A 16,707-nucleotide genomic window follows, 5' to 3' on the forward strand; every position below is an offset into this window, starting at 1 on the left:
CACCGACTGCCCGTCGTGCCCATACTCTGATATCGAGTTACACTGCGCACCGCGATTGTCCGCTGAGTATGTCCTAGTCGACCAGTAACCACTGGGGGGACTGCTCTCCGTTGATCCCTACTGTGATACCCTGGATCGATTGTGAACCTATTCCCTTTATAGCATCTGGTAGCTTGACACATTACGCGAACTTAGCAAAAACGTTCGACAGTCCTTCACAATGACGGCCTACTGACAGAGTGTGGCAACAGGGAACACACGGCTTTCCCGTCAGTTGTGCGTGTAAACCGTAACTTATTGTACAGCATCCGCCCTAAAAAAGCAGCGGTTAACATTTTCCTGGGCCACAGACGCGTTGTCGTTTGCCGACCAGACAAGGCCCGTGTACATCCCCTCATTTCTGAACCCAGCATGAACGATTTTACTTCTTCCAACGGCGGGTACCTGCACCTACACAGCCCGGTTTTTGCCCCGATACTTATTGGCTCTTATTTCTAGTTAGGTTTACACTGTTTCTCGTTTCTTGACTCGGTGGGGGGTTATCCCCCGCCGACGTTCTGATATTTTCCCCTATTGTTAGTTGTCCCGCTTCTGCGCCAATACTTGCTGAATGTTATGTGCAGTTATTTCTCTACGAAGGCCACATGGTCCCGTATCTGTTTCATGTACGGGTGGCACGACAGCGGTGATGGGCGCCGGGGGCGTCCTGCACCGGGGAGTTGCCAGTGGGCTATACGCAAGTTATGGGTGTGGGCTCATGGCCTAGGTCAGTAGCGATGGACAGTATTGGGCAACCTCTTGCGTGATCGTAGCTGGGGTATCTAAAGTTGCGACTGGGATGCGTTGCTTGGTGCCGCAGACTTGCCCGATTACTTGTCCTTCCAACTTAGCGGTGATATGTGGTGGCTGGCACCTTCCTGTAAGGCTTTGGCTGAGAGACATTCACATGGGTCATCTGGCCTGGGGTCATGATTCATTGTCCAGCACTTCAGTGTTCGTCAGCCCAATTCCATAGGTTTAGATGGTAGCGGTGTTGACTGTGTGGCTGGGACGTCGTATGGAAGCGCCGTGCCGCGTGATTTTTGGCTGGGGCACGTGTGAATGGGCTTTGGCCTGGGGCCGCAGTATTGGGGTGCCACGATGGCCGACTATAGCTGGGGAATGGGTGTGAATGAGCCTCGGTCTGGGATGCATACATGTTGGCCTGGAGCGTCATACTGCTAGATCGTGGCTGGGGCCTCTATGCGATTGGGCTTTCGCCTGGGGCGCGTACGTGTTTTCCTGGGGCTGCGGCATCGATGCTAAATTGTGGCTGGGTCGTGTATGTGAATAGGCTTTGGTTTGGGAGACACGCACGTTGGCTTAGGCTGTAGCGGGGCGTCGTGCTGTTAAATTATGGCTGGGGTATTTCTATGAATGGGCATTGGCCTGGGGAACATGTGTTGGCCTGGGGCTGCGGCGCTGACGACTTCCAACTGATTCGCCACTTGTCTAGGCCGTCTACCGTCTGACCGATATCCGCATATCATCCACCCTCACTGTTGATGTGGCAACCCGACGTAACGCGGTGACAAAGGTGCGCTACCAGGCACCCTATTGCCGACGTGGCGTACTAAGTCATACAGAGCGCAACTGTTACCCGCACTGGTGGCGGGATGCTTGCTCTTTTTCTGCTTTAACTTCATGTTGTCTGCCATATCCTGTACCACCTATTGTTCTGGCTGGCCACGCAAATAGGTATATAAGTGGTAGCGACTTGACCTGGGTACGATATCTAGCTAGTCGATATTGTACCAAGACACCTGCCGGCTAATAACACTCACCGCATTGGAGGCGTGTGCATCTCGACGACTGATGTTCTTTGTTGCTTGTCCTTGCTTGCTGGCCCCTCTCCACTCAAATCTCTCCTTTGGCTTCGATTGTAATATAACGGCTGTGTTGCGAAATGGCAGTGCCTTGAGCACATATGCCTGAATAACAACTCGTTTCTTGTCCGTTCCCATGCGTTGCAAAACTGAAACCCTGGTTCTGCACGCCATCTGTAGAGGAGGGTTGATGAGTTAGTTCAGACCACATTCATTGCTCGCTCGCAAGAAGGACTTCTGACCGGTTTGCTTGATCGCATGAAACATAAGATTTTAATGATAGTGAATCGCTACTACTGGCATCGGTGTAAACTTGATCAACGTTGTGAGAGTGAAATGATGGTCAGAAGAGCCGAACGGTGACGGTGGGAAGGTAAGGAGGATGTAGAAAGCTTACAAGAATCCGATACTATACGTCGTTCCTGCTTTGCAAAGTTCACCATGGCTACCAACAAGTTGAACGCCTATTCACAATAAATCCGCCTCTTAAACCCAATCGAGATCATAAAGCTCAGAAAGCCACGGAGGGGAAAAGGACAACTGGATGATACCTTCGCAACTCGTGGAACACAGCGACAGGTCGGGCGCGCGGTCGTCGGTGAATCTAAAGGTGTGCCTACTAGTTCAATCTTATCCCTTGTGCGTTCAACTTGAAAACTCGTTGCGTTGCAGCCGCTATACTTGAAGGCCGTTCCGTCTATCATCAAACATGTCACTGAAGCAAAAAGGTTGACGCCTTCTTTGCCGGAGGAAGTATGAGTATATGGGGATTCCAGTCCTCATGGCCGTCGATCCTGCAGCTGATATACTTTCCTCCAAAGAACGCTATTACAGGTGGTGTGCTGTTCACCTTCAATGACTCGGAGGCCAAAGTTGCAATGTATGCGGAGTCACGAATGAACACCCTCAAAGTTTCTGGGAAGAATTCGGTGGGCACGTCGTGGACACTTGTAAGCGGTGTGCTTACATAAGTAGTCTGATGGATATATATACCCGTCCAAGTTTTGTTAGTTAGACAGAACCTCTTGTATTTACCCCGTAAATCAAGCCCTTTTGGACCTGTGACTCTCTCAGTGACCTAGTGAGTTCGTTAATCCTTAAGGACTTAGTCATCGGCGACAGCCGATCTTGAGGTTCCTCACAACACTGTAGCCAACGACTCCTACGACACTTGAGTGGATGGGCCACTGTAGCTGTGGGTGGGGGAATGTCACAAAAATTGAACGAGTTAGTATGATCGTTTGATGTGTAGGCCTCTAGGAAGCACGATATCGTGGAAAACTTGACAGAGAATTCAGGGTGAAATCTGTTATTTACAGAGAATTGGTCTACCATTGGGACAGATCTTATCGAGCACGTCATAGTAGCCTGGGGGTGCAATACACAAGATAGCGAGTACTGAGTGATGGCGTGGACAGTACTGGCATGACATCAATCGAGCATTCTGTCACAGAGAGGAGCACGAGAGGGTATGTTATTACATATCGAGCTTTTTTAAAGCTGGCGAGCAGTCCTGGCTTGATCATTTGTTAGCGGCGCAGTCAGATCTTCAGCAAACAGAAGTCGTATCATCATTGTTTCCACCTTGAACAACGAGCCTACCCAGGCCTATCCACGGCATCGTTAGCAGTGCAATACAGGAAATTTCTAGCGCACCCCTCCTATTGAGTAGCCCTGGACCTCTGATCGTCCTGTGGTCATTACTATCTTCGACAGTTGAGACGAATGCGAGCAGGGAGCGTTCGAGCCTCTTGCTGATATACTTGGTGAGGAAGTGCCTGCCGCCGCAAGTAACTGTTGTAAGACAGCAACGGTTGGTTCGACGCTTAGCGCAAGGATACCCGACCTACATTATCTCGGTGAGACGCCCGATGATTGATGTTAGGTTTATTTCTAGTCGGTCTCTACTGTCTTATCACTATATGTTTATTTAACATTTATCTTCCTTTATCCGACCTGTTGGTCGCTTCACTTTCCTTTATTTGTAATAACTTTCACTCCTGTTACATTCGAGTAATCGATGCTTAAAAGCTCGATGTTTACTTCGCTGACGCCCTCAGTTCTCATTGTGTTCACAACCGCAAGACTGAGGTCGGTATACCTTTTATTATATTCACTCATTTACTTATTCTAAATCTTCACCTAGTGTTATTTCATTCTAGGTAGATATACCCAATTATTAGTTCTCATTGCGTTCACAACCGCGAGACTGAGTGTTATTTCATTCTAGTCCGCGTTAGGGTTATGAGCCCAGTCTCACTCTAACTTTAAGAACTTGCCATCTTATTCTAGCCATGTCTACTAATCCTAGCAACATCAAACTTGAGACCAAGATCTTCGAGTACGACTGTCTTAAGTCTGACAGGTCGAACTATGGAACCTGGCGAGCTATCATAGAACTTGTTTTAATCAACCAGGGACTACTTGGCTACGCCGATGGCTCTATCACAAAGCCGACCTCTACCTCTACTCCCACTCCTCCTTCCAATCCTCCAAATCCCCCAGACCCTAATGCTCCTGCTGCTGCTACACCTGCTATGGCTCCCACTGCACCTGCAACTCTGACTGAAGAAGCCTGGAATAAGGGTAACTCTAATGCCTTGCTCCAAATCTTGGTATCTGTCGACGAGGAAACTCGCGTATATATCAACGATATCAAGGAAGCCACTAAGGCATGGTCCATTATCAAGAAGCGCTTCGAGGGCAAAGGCCCCAAATCAGTCTTCTACTTACTGACGAAGCTCTTTCGGAACACTATCCTACCCGAGAAAGACATTCAGCTTCAGATCCAGGAAATCAAAGAGATGGCAGTTAAACTTCACTCACTCGGCACCACCATTAGCGATGAAGTCTTAGCCACTGCGATTCTTATGTCGTTGCCAGATGAATGGGTTAACATCCAGGACATCTGTCATATCCATTCCTGGCCATCGACTTCCGGTCCCTCCGATCCCTCCGGTCTACCTCCGCTCCTTCTCTACTAACCTCGGAGCTCCCGTATTCCGCAATCCTCTCGGTACCCCTTGATGGTCACCACCCCCTCCTTTCAATTTATTACCTACGCCTCCCTAAGTATGGAGCCCCGAAGACTTCCGGACAGCTCCGACGTCCGCTAGCGCACTCCCGCCTCCGCTGGGCAATACACTCGCCTGCCCTGCAGAGCCCACCTTCGGGCCTATCCCTCCTTTCTGTTTCTGGGTTATCGCCCGCCTTTCCGTTAACCCTGCGACCCGACTCGTCAGTAATATTCAGTCGGCTAATGTTTAACCCCATTAGCTCCGCTCTGTTCGGCTCCGCCATTTGCGGACCCATCTTCGCTGTAACCATATATATATCCAACTTGTACATAGGTTACACTTCAGTAATAAAATCGACTAGAGTTACCCCCCTTCAGTTCTGGTTGCCAGTTAGTAAGTTAGGGCACGGACGTGTTACTAGGCACAGCGCTCTTGGCATAAGTCGCTGAGGCCGAAGCCCTCTGCCACGGAGACTTTCCTTCGTCTCGAACCTGGTCTCTGACAACATCCTCCTAAACAGCTCTTCCCTAACTCTCCAAGACACTATCGACCACATCCTTGCACATGATCTGAAGCGAAAGCAGATGCAGGCCATCGCCCTCGTTGCTCGTGATAATAAGAAGACCACGAAGTCTGGATCTAAGCCAAAGGATGGCGATAAGCCTACGTGTTCAAATTGTAGGAAGAAAGGCCACACTGCTGAACAGTGTTGGGCTGAAGGGGGAGGTTCTGAGGGGAAAGGACCAAAGAAGGACGGAAAAGGGAAGAAAGGAAAGAAGAGGGGAGGCGGACAATCTGCAAGAGTGGCTGACTCGGAAAGTGGAGATGGAGATCACATTACTTACTATGCTCTAGAGACCTCTCCCCAAACCTCGGCCTTACTCGCATCGGACACCCGTTCCCACATTGACTTCATCATTGATTCTGGGGCCTCGTCTCATATGGCCTCGACTCGTTCCTACTTCACTTCCTACCGAACACTCCCCAATCCAAAGAAAATCCGTATTGCCGATCAGAAACTAATTGATGCAGTTGGTATTGGCAACATCGAGATCAAAACCTCGGTTGGATATCAGTCTAAACCTGCCACACTCTCCAGAGTACTTCATGTCCCTCACCTCAGTGAAAACCTTCTTTCCACGTGTCAAATGGCCGAAGGCAGTCTTCAGACCACCTTTTCCTCCAGTAGCGCCGACATTGTTGACCCCAAATCCGGTAAGGTCCTCAGTTGGGCGTACTTAAACGGAAACCTCTATAGGCTATGTGCCGAAGTCGTGTATCCGGAGGAAGCCAGGTTTGCGCACGTCGAAGAAGTTGATGGATGTGCCCTAGTAACGAGTGTGAGTAATACTTCTAAAGGTAGTCTCACCTTGTGGCATAGGAGACTTGGCCACATCAACAAGGATACTGTCCTCCGATTGGCAAACACAGGGGCGGTTACTGGCATGGAGGTATTGGACAAGAAGAAAGAGAAGTGCGTACCTTGCCTAAAGGGCAAAAGGACGTGTAACCCCATTCCCAAATCCACTCCACAACATGCTACTGAAACCCTGGGGAGGGTCTTCAGCGATATGTGTGGACCCATCCTACCTGAAAGCGTGAAGGTTACAGATACTTCATCACATTCATTGACGACGCCAGTCGATACACTCACATTGGTTTTACCAAGACCAAGGACGCCACTCTTAGTCAATTCAAGGCCTGGAAAGCCAAAGCCGAGAAGGAATCCGGTAAGAAGTTGAAGATCCTTCGTACTGACAGCAGCGGTGAGTACACGTCGGAAGAGTTCAAAGCATACCTTAGGTCCGACGGCGTCACCCACAAACACACCAATCCCTATACCCCACAAGAAAACGGCGTTGCTGAACGTACTAATCACATGCTGAACGACCACGCCCGATCAATGCTTGGGGATGCGAGGGGGGTCCTGCGGGATAAGAAGTTGCCTCAAAACTTCTGGAGTGTTGCAATCCGACATGCAGTTTGGATTAAAAATCGCGTACTCACCCGTGCTCTCGATGACAATAAGACACCTTACGAGGCGTACTTTGATCGTAAGCCATCTCTCCAAGCCCTTCGACTCTTCGGTTGCCTCACATACGCTCACATCCCCAAGAAGTACCAATCCAAGTTGGGTGCGCAGGCGATTGAGTGTGTGCATGTTGGCTTCGCAGAAGAGAAGAAGGCATATCTGTTGTATGATAGAGTTGCGTGGAGGATGTTGGAATCGCGGGATGTGGAATTCTTGGAGGCAGATAGTAAGGAGAGGGTGCAGATTGAAGTAGTGACGAGAGAGGAAGTTGGAAGCGAGGGAAATGGGCTGAAGGATGAAGGTCAGGGTGCTGATTCAGGGGGGGATAGGAACGTTTCTACGGATACTGACGTACCGAGCGCAAACGATTCTCTGACTCATCCCCCTCACACTTCCCATGATCCTGTTCCTGTTGGAGGAAGGGATCAAGTGATCTCCCAAACCATCAGGGAAGGGGTACCCCCCCCCTGGCATAACAGGCGAGTAGTGTATGGATGCACGCTAGAAGTCCTGGGTTCGATACCAGGCTTGTCCATTTTATGTCATTTGTCCAGTCACGCTGGTTTACGTCATAAGAATTTGGAGCTCCGATAAGTCCAGTAGTCACACCGGATACAAATTTCCTCAGTTCCTACACCTGCTCCAAATCTCCGACGTTCGAATCACCCTAATGCTGGGAAACGCCCTATGCAACCTGACGAGGACCCGAAACTGAGTCTAGGTTCAAGATGAGCCAAATCTCTGGCACCTTTGCTGGCGAACTCGGATTCAGTGGGTGACGTCAGGACGAACCAAGCTTCAGTGGGTGATAATCATACTCGGGACGAAGAACTTAACTTTGCCATTCTCAAAGACGTTGGCGAGTTTGCTCTTTCCGCCGAAGGCGTCCCACGCAATTATCACGAAGCTATGGGCCGAAAAGACTCGGATGAATGGACAGCAGCTATTGTGGAAGAACATCAGAATCTTGTTCAGTGCGGAGTATTTGAGGAAGTGGACCTACCTCAAGGTATGAGAGTTCACGATAGTCGTTGTAACGGGTCTATCCAATAGACTCGTGACAGGAAAGAGGGGGGGATAAGGATCTCACTGAGGGTCAGGTCTGAGTGGGCATATTGGTCCAGTTGAGTCTGGTGTTGATACTCTCTACCAAACTGTACAGTGGGTCCCGGAAGAGTCCGATAAACAAATAAGGAAAGAACATCACATGACAATAAGGAAGTGGAAATATCGGGCTCTAGACACTGGAAATGGAATCAGAAAAATAAGGAAAAATAGGAAAGTTTGTAAGTAGTGTGAGGAGATATAGGCTACATGTGATGGATGTGAGGTGCTTGCTGAGGGTAGTAGAGTTGCGGGATTTGGCTCATTTATGGTACACCGGCAAATCCCCATGACATCGTCTTGTTTTCATGGAAAAGACGAACTCTGAGGGAGAAGTAGTGAAGAAGAAAGCGCAATTAGTTGCGAAAGGCTTTACTGAAGAGCTAGGTGTGGATTATTTCCAGACATACTCACCAACGCTAGGTCACAACACCCTATTCTCCTCACTCGCACACGCCGCATCCCTCGACCTCGAAATCCATCAACTTGACGCTGTTGCTGCTTATCTTAACAGCAATCTCCGAGAGGAGATCTACATTAAACCACCCCCAGGAGTCCCCGTTACACCCGGTAAGATCTGGCTACTGAAGAAGGCCTTGTACGGTTTGAAACAGGCTGGACTCGAGTGGTACCGCACGCTTCGCGATTACCTAAAGTCGTTGGGTGTCAGAGACCAGACTTGAGACGAAAGAATGTCTCCGTAATGGAGGGCTTCGGCCTCAGCGACTTCTGCCAGGAGCGCTGTGCCTAGTGACACGTCCATGCCCTAACTTACTGACTGGCAATTAGAACCTAGGGGGGAACTCTAGTTGATTTTTCTACTGGGGCGTAACCTATGTACAAGTGGGATATATATATGGTTACAGCGGAGACGGTTCCGCAATTGGCGGAGCCGAACGGAGCGGAGCTAACGGGGTTTAACCATTAGCCGACTGAATATTACCGACGAGTCGGTTCACGGGGTTAGCGGAAAGGCAGGCGATAACCCAGAAACGGAAAGGAGGGATAAGCCCGAAGGTGGACTCTGCAGGGCAGGCGAGTGTATTGCTCAGCGGAGGCGGGGGTGCGCTAGCGGATGTCGGAGCTGTCCGGAAGTCTTCGGGGCTCCGTACTTAGGGAGGCGTAGGTAATAAATTGGAATGGGGGGGTGGTGACCATCGAGGGGTACCAAGAGGATTGTGGAATAACGGGGGCTCCGAGGTTAGTGAGGGAGGAGCGGAGTTGGAACGGAGGAATCGGAGGGACCGGAAGTCGATGGCCGGGAATGGATATGACATTGGGATATAAACAATCAGGGTATGATCCTTGCCTATATTGCTCAAAGGACTCACATTTTGTCCTGGTCTATGTGGACAACCTACTCGTCATTGCCCCTAAGCATGACATCTCGAAAGTCAAGTTGGAAATCACCGAGCGCTACGAGATGCGTGGCCTCGGCGAAGTCCATTGGTTTCTCGCGATGGAAATCACATGTGATCAAACGGCGAGAACCATGACCATTAGCCAACGCCAGTACGTGACTGAAATTCTCACGCAATTCAGACTAGAGACGGCTCGATCGATGAGCACTCCAATGTCTGCTAACTTGAAATTAAACAAAATAAATTCCCCTGAAGTCAACACTCACCTCTACCAATCTATGCTCAGCTCACTCATGTACGCCTCTGTCAGCACTCGTCCCAACATATCCTTCGCTGTGGGTCTACTCGCTCAGCACGCGATTGCTCCTGGAAAAGAACATCTCATGGCAATCAAACGAGTTTTTTGTTATCTCAACGGAACTCGTGACTATGCTCTGGTCTTTGATGGGAAGAAGGTAAAGGAAGGACTAACTGGCTTCTCTGATGCCGACTGGGCTGGCGACTCGAGCACCCGACGCTCCGTGTCCGGGTATTGTTTCATCTATGGTGGGGCCGTGGTTGCCTGGTCATCCAAGAAGCAACCCACGATTGCATTGTCAAGTACTGAGGTGGAGTATATGGCGACAACCCATGCCGGTAAGGAGGCAGTCTATTTGGATCATCTTTACGACTCCTCTGGAATTCCCGTTGATTCACCCATTACCATTTTTGTCGACAACCAATCCACCATCGCCCTTGCCGAGAACCCCGTATTCCATGCCCGAACGAAGCACATCGACGTTCGCCACCACTGGATCCGAGAGAAGATCAAAAGCGGAACTTTGGAACTCCAATATGTCCCAACCGCCGATCAAGTGTCCAACATTTTCACGAAAGCTCTCCCCATTGTCAAGTTAGAGAAGTTCCGAGGAGAGCTGGGTTTGCGTCGAGTCACCCATCGCTGAGTGGGTGTGTTGTAAGACAGCAACGGTTGGTTCGACACTTAGCGCAAGGATACCCGACCTACATTATCTCGGTGAGATGCCCGATGATTGATGTTAGGTTTATTTCTAGTTGGTCTCTACTGTCTTATCACTATATGTTTATTTAACATTTATCCTCCTTTATCCGACCTGTTGGTCGCTTCACTTTCCTTTATTTGTAATGACTTTCACTCCTGTTACATTCGAGTAATCGATGCTTAAAAGCTCGATGTTTACTTTGCTGACGCCCTCAGTTCTCATTGCATTCACAACCACGAGACTGAGGTCGGTATACCTTTTATTATATTCACTCATTTACTTATTCTAAATCTTCACCTAGTGTTATTTCATTCTAGGTAGATATACCCAATTATTAGTTCTCATTGCGTTCACAACCGCGAGACTGAGTGTTATTTCATTCTAGTCCGCATTAGTAACATGCCCCTACCACAAACACTGCTTACCACAAGTGGTAGGAAATATATGTGGTGCACCAAGGGGGATGCATTCATGTAACTAATGGTTGATGGATATACAATACCCAGTCCGTGCACATCCAACCAAGAACTATTTTATCTAATAGTTTTCCCTTGGCTGCGGGGCGCCGCCACTGCCTTATCAATTAGATATGTGTTCAATATCAAAGTGGCGCAAAAAGTGAAGAATCCGAATATTATCCACAACCTAGATGGGAAATGACTGCACTCGACATGCTTTCTGATGTGAAGAAGCTGCGCACGGTTAATTTGCATGACACCACCATCATGATTTTTCCATGAGGGCACGTGCAACCATTAGCTCATCCTGTCTCCCAAGACCCTCCAACGCATCAATGATGCAGGAATATGACCCTCAAAGCTTATGTACATAGGCCTCAGGGTATTCAGAATGAAGCTGGCGGTAGTATGATTCACCCATGTCGAGCGCATCTCCGTAGCGCCCCAGGGATGAAAACGTGATTGATGCAGATTGCAATGCCATGGCTAAATCAGAGGTATATGAGGTTGGATGAGTAACAAGTAGAGAATGCCAAAGCAAGATAGACTCTTCAATGAATGACACGGCCTCCGCATGCTGACCAAGGTTGTAGAATGAACAACTGAGATCGTGAAGGGATCGAGCCAAATCTTGGGTGTATGACGTTGGGTGATCGGCAACAAGCTCGCACCATAATTTGACACTTTCTTCAATCACTGCGAGAGCTTCGGAATGCCGCCCGAGATTTTCGAGTGAGACTTTAAGGTAGTGAAGGGATCGAGCCAAGTCTGGGGTGTATGATGTCGGGTGAATTGCAACAAGCTCGCGCCACAATTTGACACTTTCTTCAATTACCGGAAGCGCCTCAGAATGCTGTCCCAGTTTGTCGAGGAACCACAAAAAATCCCCAAGTGATCGAGCTAAATTATGGGTGTACGATGTCGGATGGACGGAGGCTTGTTCACGCCAAAGTTTGACAGTTTCTTGGATCACTAGGAGTGCCTGCAAATGCCGCCCAAGATTGTCGAGTGACAGCTTGAGATTCCGGAGAGATCGTGCCAGGCCAGGTGTGTGCAAGGTTGGATGAACGGAAACTAGCTTGCGCCAGAGTTTGACACTTTCTTCGATCACCGGGAGCGCATCGGAATGGCGTCCGAGTTTGTCCAGTGACCATGAGAGGTTCCCAAGTGATCGAGCTAAATTCGCAATGTATGATGTTGGATGAACAGCAGCGAGTTCACGCCAGAGGTCGACGCTTTCTTCGATTGCTGCGAGCGCGTCGGAATGTCGTCCGAGTTTGTCAAGTGACACCTTGAGATTTCGGAGAGATCGGGCTAAATCTGGTGTGTATGATGTTGGATGGACGGCAACTAACTCGCGCCAAAGCTTTACACTTTCTTCAATCACCACGAGAGATTCAGAGTGCCATCCAAGGTTCACGAGTGATGCATTATGATTGTGAAGGGATCGAGTCAAATCCGGGGTATATGACGTTGGATGAACAGCAACCAGTTCACGCCAGAGTTTAACACATTCTTCGATCACTGGGAGTGAGTCGGAGTGCCGTGCCAGATAGTTGAATGATATGCTGAGACTCTGGAGCGATTGAGCCAAATCTGGCGTGTATAATGTCGGATGAATGGGAACTAGCTTGCGCCAAAGTTTGACACATTCCTCACCCACGAGGAGTGAGTCGGAATGCTGCCCAAGATTGCCCAGTGATATCTTCAGATCCCCTAATGATTTAGCTAAGTCTGGGAGGTATGATGTCGGATCAACTGTAATCAGCTCGCGCCAAAGTTTGACACTTCCTTCAATCACCGTGAGCGCTTCAGAATGTCGTCCAAGGTTCTCGAGTGATGCACCATGACGGTGGAGTGACCGAGCCAATCCCGGGGTGTGCGATTTCGGACAAGCAGCAACTAGCTGACGCCAGAGATTGACACTTTCTTCCATTACCGGAAGCGTCTCGGAATACCATCTAAGACTATTGAGTGACACGCCAAGGTCCCCCAGCGATTCGGCCAAATCGGGGGTGTAAACCTCTGGGTCCGCTGACACAAGGCAACGGTAGAGTGCAACAGAATCCTTCGCCAACTCATATGCTTCCTGGAATCTTGAAAGGAATGCCACGTTCCCTCTCATATTGTCGAGTACCTTGACCAACGACTGAATGGTCTCCTTTGAACTCAGGTTAACGTTTACCTGAAGAACATGAGACTGAGTAAGACATCCTCATGAGCCGGATGATTCATACCTTGGCCCACTCAGGGAGTGCCGAAATACTGATGTACCCTCCCATTCTCACACAGACTTCCACCCAGCGCGATATTTGTTGGTTCAAAAATGTGCGGACCAATTCATTGAGCATCTCCAGCGGGTCCTGAACTTGGTTGAGATGATACACGATATGCCGACATGCGTAACGTAATTGTTCGGGAAGGGTGTCTGAGGGAATGGGCAGCAGCTCAGCCCTTCCGAACGAATCTCGAACTAGCCCTAAACCTTCCGTGGAGGAAAGATCCATATTCAGTATTTCGATGCAGCGCAGCGCTACCCTAGCATTCTCCCTCTTCGAATCCACCAGGAAACGACAAAGCGTGGGTGATTGTGGATCGATTCGGTCCATGACAAAGTCACGCAAGGATTGATGCAGGATACGGATTGGCGTCTGAGTTTCCCCAGCCTCGACCCCCGAGAGAAGGGGAGCAAGTTCAGCTAATGTGCAATGGATGGAGGAATCCAAGAGAGGTGACAGAATGGCATCCCAAGCCATAACAGACAATGGCTGTTGTGCGACTAAGATTGCTCCCATCACAATTGGGTAGTCGTGTACAAAATCTTCGTCCTTCCAATTACACTTCTCCAAGATGCTTGTATACAGTGCATCCATCATTTCCTCCGCAGAAGCCTTCAACCGATTGGCACCAGTATCGAGCAATTTCTTCAGCATTCTCGTAGGAGCACCACTCGCCAGCTTCATGTAACGGAAGACCGTACTGATCCAAATGAACAAGCCACCCGCACGTTCCAAAATTTCTTGAACCAATTTATCGTCGTCTTCAAGTTCGTCTCCAAAACGTGCATGTACAATCTTGAGTTTACGCAGCTGCGTACGAATGTATATAGCGCAATCTTGCACGTTAGCCTTGTCCGTTAGATTGATGCTGAGGCGATTAATAAGGGAATAAGGTGAGAGGAAACGATCGACAAGGTCGAATTGCCTCGATGTGACAAAAAATTTTATGTTGGATGGTAATTTGGGGATTCCCTGCCCAACTATGTCGGCAAGGCGCTCGAATTCACGAGCCTCGCATTCATCCAAGGCATCAATGATGATCACCATCGGACGTCTGGAAGGCAGGGCGTGTAGGCGAAGAGGTTCGGCCACCAATTTCTCGAATTGCACTGTGAATGGCGCCGTCGTGAGAGCTGGATCGTCCTGAAGAGCGGATATGACGGAGGCACGATACACAGGGTCGTGCATTGCTAGGGACCGAGCCATCCCGCTGAACAGACGATCCGGCTTCGATTGCTCGCCTGCCTTAAAGAAGAAGATCAACAACAGTGTCCTTTCTCTGGTGCACTTCTCTGCAATCGAGTGGGCGACGGACGTCTTACCAGCGCCCGCCACGGCAGTGAGCAGCATCACCCGCTTCTCGCCATCCTCTGTGTTGTGACACCAAGTCATAATGTGTTCGATGAGTTCTATTCTGGTGCCTTCCAGGCACCCCTCAGTTGGGTCATGGTGGGCGACAGCTGGATATCGAAGCTCATTGAGAACGGAGTCGTTCTCTATCCTGCGACTCAGGCGGTCTTGACCGCTTACTATGTATGTTAGTTGAGCGCCAGTTATTAGGTTAGTCCTCAGCTACACAACCACAACGTCAGGGGGGGCAAAGAAACAACAACGCGAGAGAGAATTACCTGAAATGATGCCAAGGCTTCGTTGAGAACTTTCTTTAAGCCATCAATTCTTCTCGGACGCTTCAAGTGCGACAATACGTTCATGATAGCAGACCGTTTCTCCATTTTTGTGAGGATTCGACCGATCTCATTCTTGATCTGTTGCAGTACACTGTGGGGTGCCACATAATTGGGACAATGAAACATATGAGAACCGATGGTACCCACTCGCTAAGCTTTATGACACTCTCTAGCCAAGGTTTTTGCTCCTCCGTCGACGTGTCATAGGACTCGATGGTTGCAAGTACATCGGCTACAGCATCAACTACGTATTTCCCAAAATCACCCCACTCTTTCTTATTTTCCCTAAAATTCTGCATAACTCGAATTGTAAGCTCTTTCATGTTCACGATTCAACCCGAATTATTGCCCACTTGGACCTCAATGAGGATGAAGAGTGCGCTACCAGTGGCCGCCTTTAGAGGAGGACATGAAGCGGATGCAGAGTCAATGGCTGTGAGGATTGGGATTGCCATGTCGCCGCCTGCTGCAAGGAGGCCATCGATCTTCCGCCTAAGAGCGTCTGTCTTCTGCCTGAGAGACATTGAGGGACGGATCGATGGAAGAGAACAGATTGGTCGGGAGACACAGGTGCTGATACTCAAGAAAACGCCGCGCGGCTCGGGGGCATGCGATCCCCACAAGGCATCGGGCAATTTATTCCTTTTCTTATGGAAGGTCGAACAACTTGGTTCCCGCGCGAGAGATCAGGCAGTGAAGTGACAAATACACATTCAACCATTCAACATAGGTCATGTCCCACGTCATGCTAGTGATCCAGCGCGGCCGCAAGGAGCAAAGAAAGTGGTTGCGCGCTGCAATAATCAAATTCGGCTAACATACGAGCTTGTGTACAACCAGAAATGGACAGAGGTTGCGGAAGGTGCGGAAGCGGTGCATGGTTGATAGAACAGACATTGGGCTGGGGCTGGTAAGGATGGGATGGATGGATGGATGGATGGATGGATTCATTTTAGAGTACGTAACCGTGCCTATCGGCATATGCCGTACTATAGTGACTCGGGTGAAAAAAGTGTGGAGAACATAAGGATGTGAAGAAGGAATTTGTTTGACCTAGGAAGTATGAGACATCGAGTAATCAATGGTGTGAAGGAGAATAAAGTGAGATGAAGCAATAACACATAAAGGGGCATGCGACCCCTGCACTGAGATTGAACAACGGGTGAGGGAGAATGAAGGTGGAAAGAGATTGGATAGAGAAAAGGACACGCGACCCCCAGTGTTGGGGTCGCATGTTTTGCTGCTGTGTGCCTATGGTTAAGTCAATGGTTGAGTGCGCGGTTCTTGCGGGTGGGTGAGTTGGAGGGTGCTTTCACGGGTTTATGTCACGGTAGGCTGGTGAATGTTCCAGTGGCAGCGAAAGGCGATGGGTGTTGGTGGCATCTTGCTCATGCTTGTTGAATAAAGGCATGTGGCAGATAGGCCTTTGGTAGAAGGGGTAGTGGAGAGAAATGAAAGTGTTGGGGTGACGGCAGGACTTGAACCTGCATTCCTTGCAGTCAACTTTTTGTCGGCATATGGGGCTATCGTTGGCGCTACCACTATCGCGCCTCGTCACGAAGAGGTAGTGGAGAGAAAGATGAATCGGAAGGGTGTTGGGGTGATGGCAGGACTTGAACCTGCACTCCTCCGGCCTGCCCATGGACTTATGGAGGCTACCATTGGCGCTACCACGATTGCACCTCACCATCCCAAAAGGTAGTGGAGAAGAGAAAAAGAAGGAAGGGTTGGGGTGACGGTGGGACTTGAACCCACAGTCCTCTGGCCAGTCCCGTCTGGGCTTACGGAGGTCACCATTGGCGTTGCCACTATCGCGCTCGTCATCCCAAAAAGGTAGTGGTGAGAAGAAAAAGGAAGGGTTGGCTTGACGGCGGGACATGCACCCGCGCTCTTGCATCTCTC

At 49.5% G+C, this 16,707-nt stretch overlaps 1 protein-coding gene across 1 annotated transcript; it reads right to left on the reverse strand.

The window, feature by feature from the left end:
- Window positions 1-10,943: 10,943 nt before the first annotated feature.
- Window positions 10,944-15,329, reverse strand: EI90DRAFT_3153653 (uncharacterized protein; the record flags this gene model as incomplete). Its single annotated transcript, XM_039065877.1, has 5 exons — window positions 10,944-13,023; window positions 13,076-14,689; window positions 14,746-14,896; window positions 14,953-15,098; window positions 15,159-15,329. 5 exons carry the CDS (start codon window positions 15,327-15,329, stop codon window positions 11,194-11,196), a joined length of 3,912 nt encoding a protein of 1,303 aa, XP_038917442.1. The 3' UTR covers window positions 10,944-11,193.
- Between the last annotated feature and the right edge of the window lie 1,378 nt (window positions 15,330-16,707).

The sequence above is a fragment of the Cantharellus anzutake genome (genome assembly GCF_015039405.1).
Source record: "Cantharellus anzutake strain C23 chromosome Unknown EI90scaffold_17, whole genome shotgun sequence".
NCBI classification, from domain to species: Eukaryota; Fungi; Basidiomycota; class Agaricomycetes; order Cantharellales; family Hydnaceae; genus Cantharellus; species Cantharellus anzutake.